The sequence below is a fragment of the Buceros rhinoceros genome, unplaced genomic scaffold (genome assembly GCF_000710305.1).
Source record: "Buceros rhinoceros silvestris isolate BGI_N320 unplaced genomic scaffold, ASM71030v1 scaffold32729, whole genome shotgun sequence".
In the NCBI taxonomy this organism is placed as follows: Eukaryota; Metazoa; Chordata; class Aves; order Bucerotiformes; family Bucerotidae; genus Buceros; species Buceros rhinoceros.
Genome location: NW_010433784.1, coordinates 3498 through 3804, shown reverse-complemented (window position 1 = coordinate 3804; position 307 = coordinate 3498). Strand labels below are relative to the sequence as shown.

Below are 307 nucleotides of genomic sequence, written 5' to 3'. Positions count from 1 at the left end.
GGGTGCCAGCCGCTGCACGGGGCTCCCCGAACAGGCTGCGATGCTCCTGCTCGCTGTCTCGCAGGCTGCGGGAAGGGATACACAGACACCGTTGTGAAGGGCAGCCTGGAGCAACAGAAATTCCTCATCTTTTACATCAGGTGAGTGAATCCGTGGCCTTGACATGGAAGGGGTCGGTCCCCTGGCACGGGCCCCTCCCTTACTGCCTGCAGAGCTCCGGCAGGGGCGGCACGTCACCCTCCCCGCCGGCTGCGCAGCACAAGAGCTGCCGGCGGGTGAACCAGCCGCCCGGGGTCCCACAGCAAAC

The 307-nt window shown here is 66.1% G+C and overlaps 1 protein-coding gene across 1 annotated transcript in view; it reads left to right on the top strand.

Annotated features, from left to right (window-relative positions):
* The window catches only part of LOC104500571 (apoptosis-inducing factor 3-like), a gene marked incomplete at its 3' end in the record, with an annotated part of 9760 nt that overhangs the window by 6041 nt on the left and 3412 nt on the right, over positions 1–307 (top strand). The window contains exon 16 of the mRNA XM_010144236.1: positions 65–140. Coding sequence (XP_010142538.1) covers positions 65–140 — 76 coding nt within the window. The remainder of the gene's footprint in view (positions 1–64; positions 141–307) is intronic.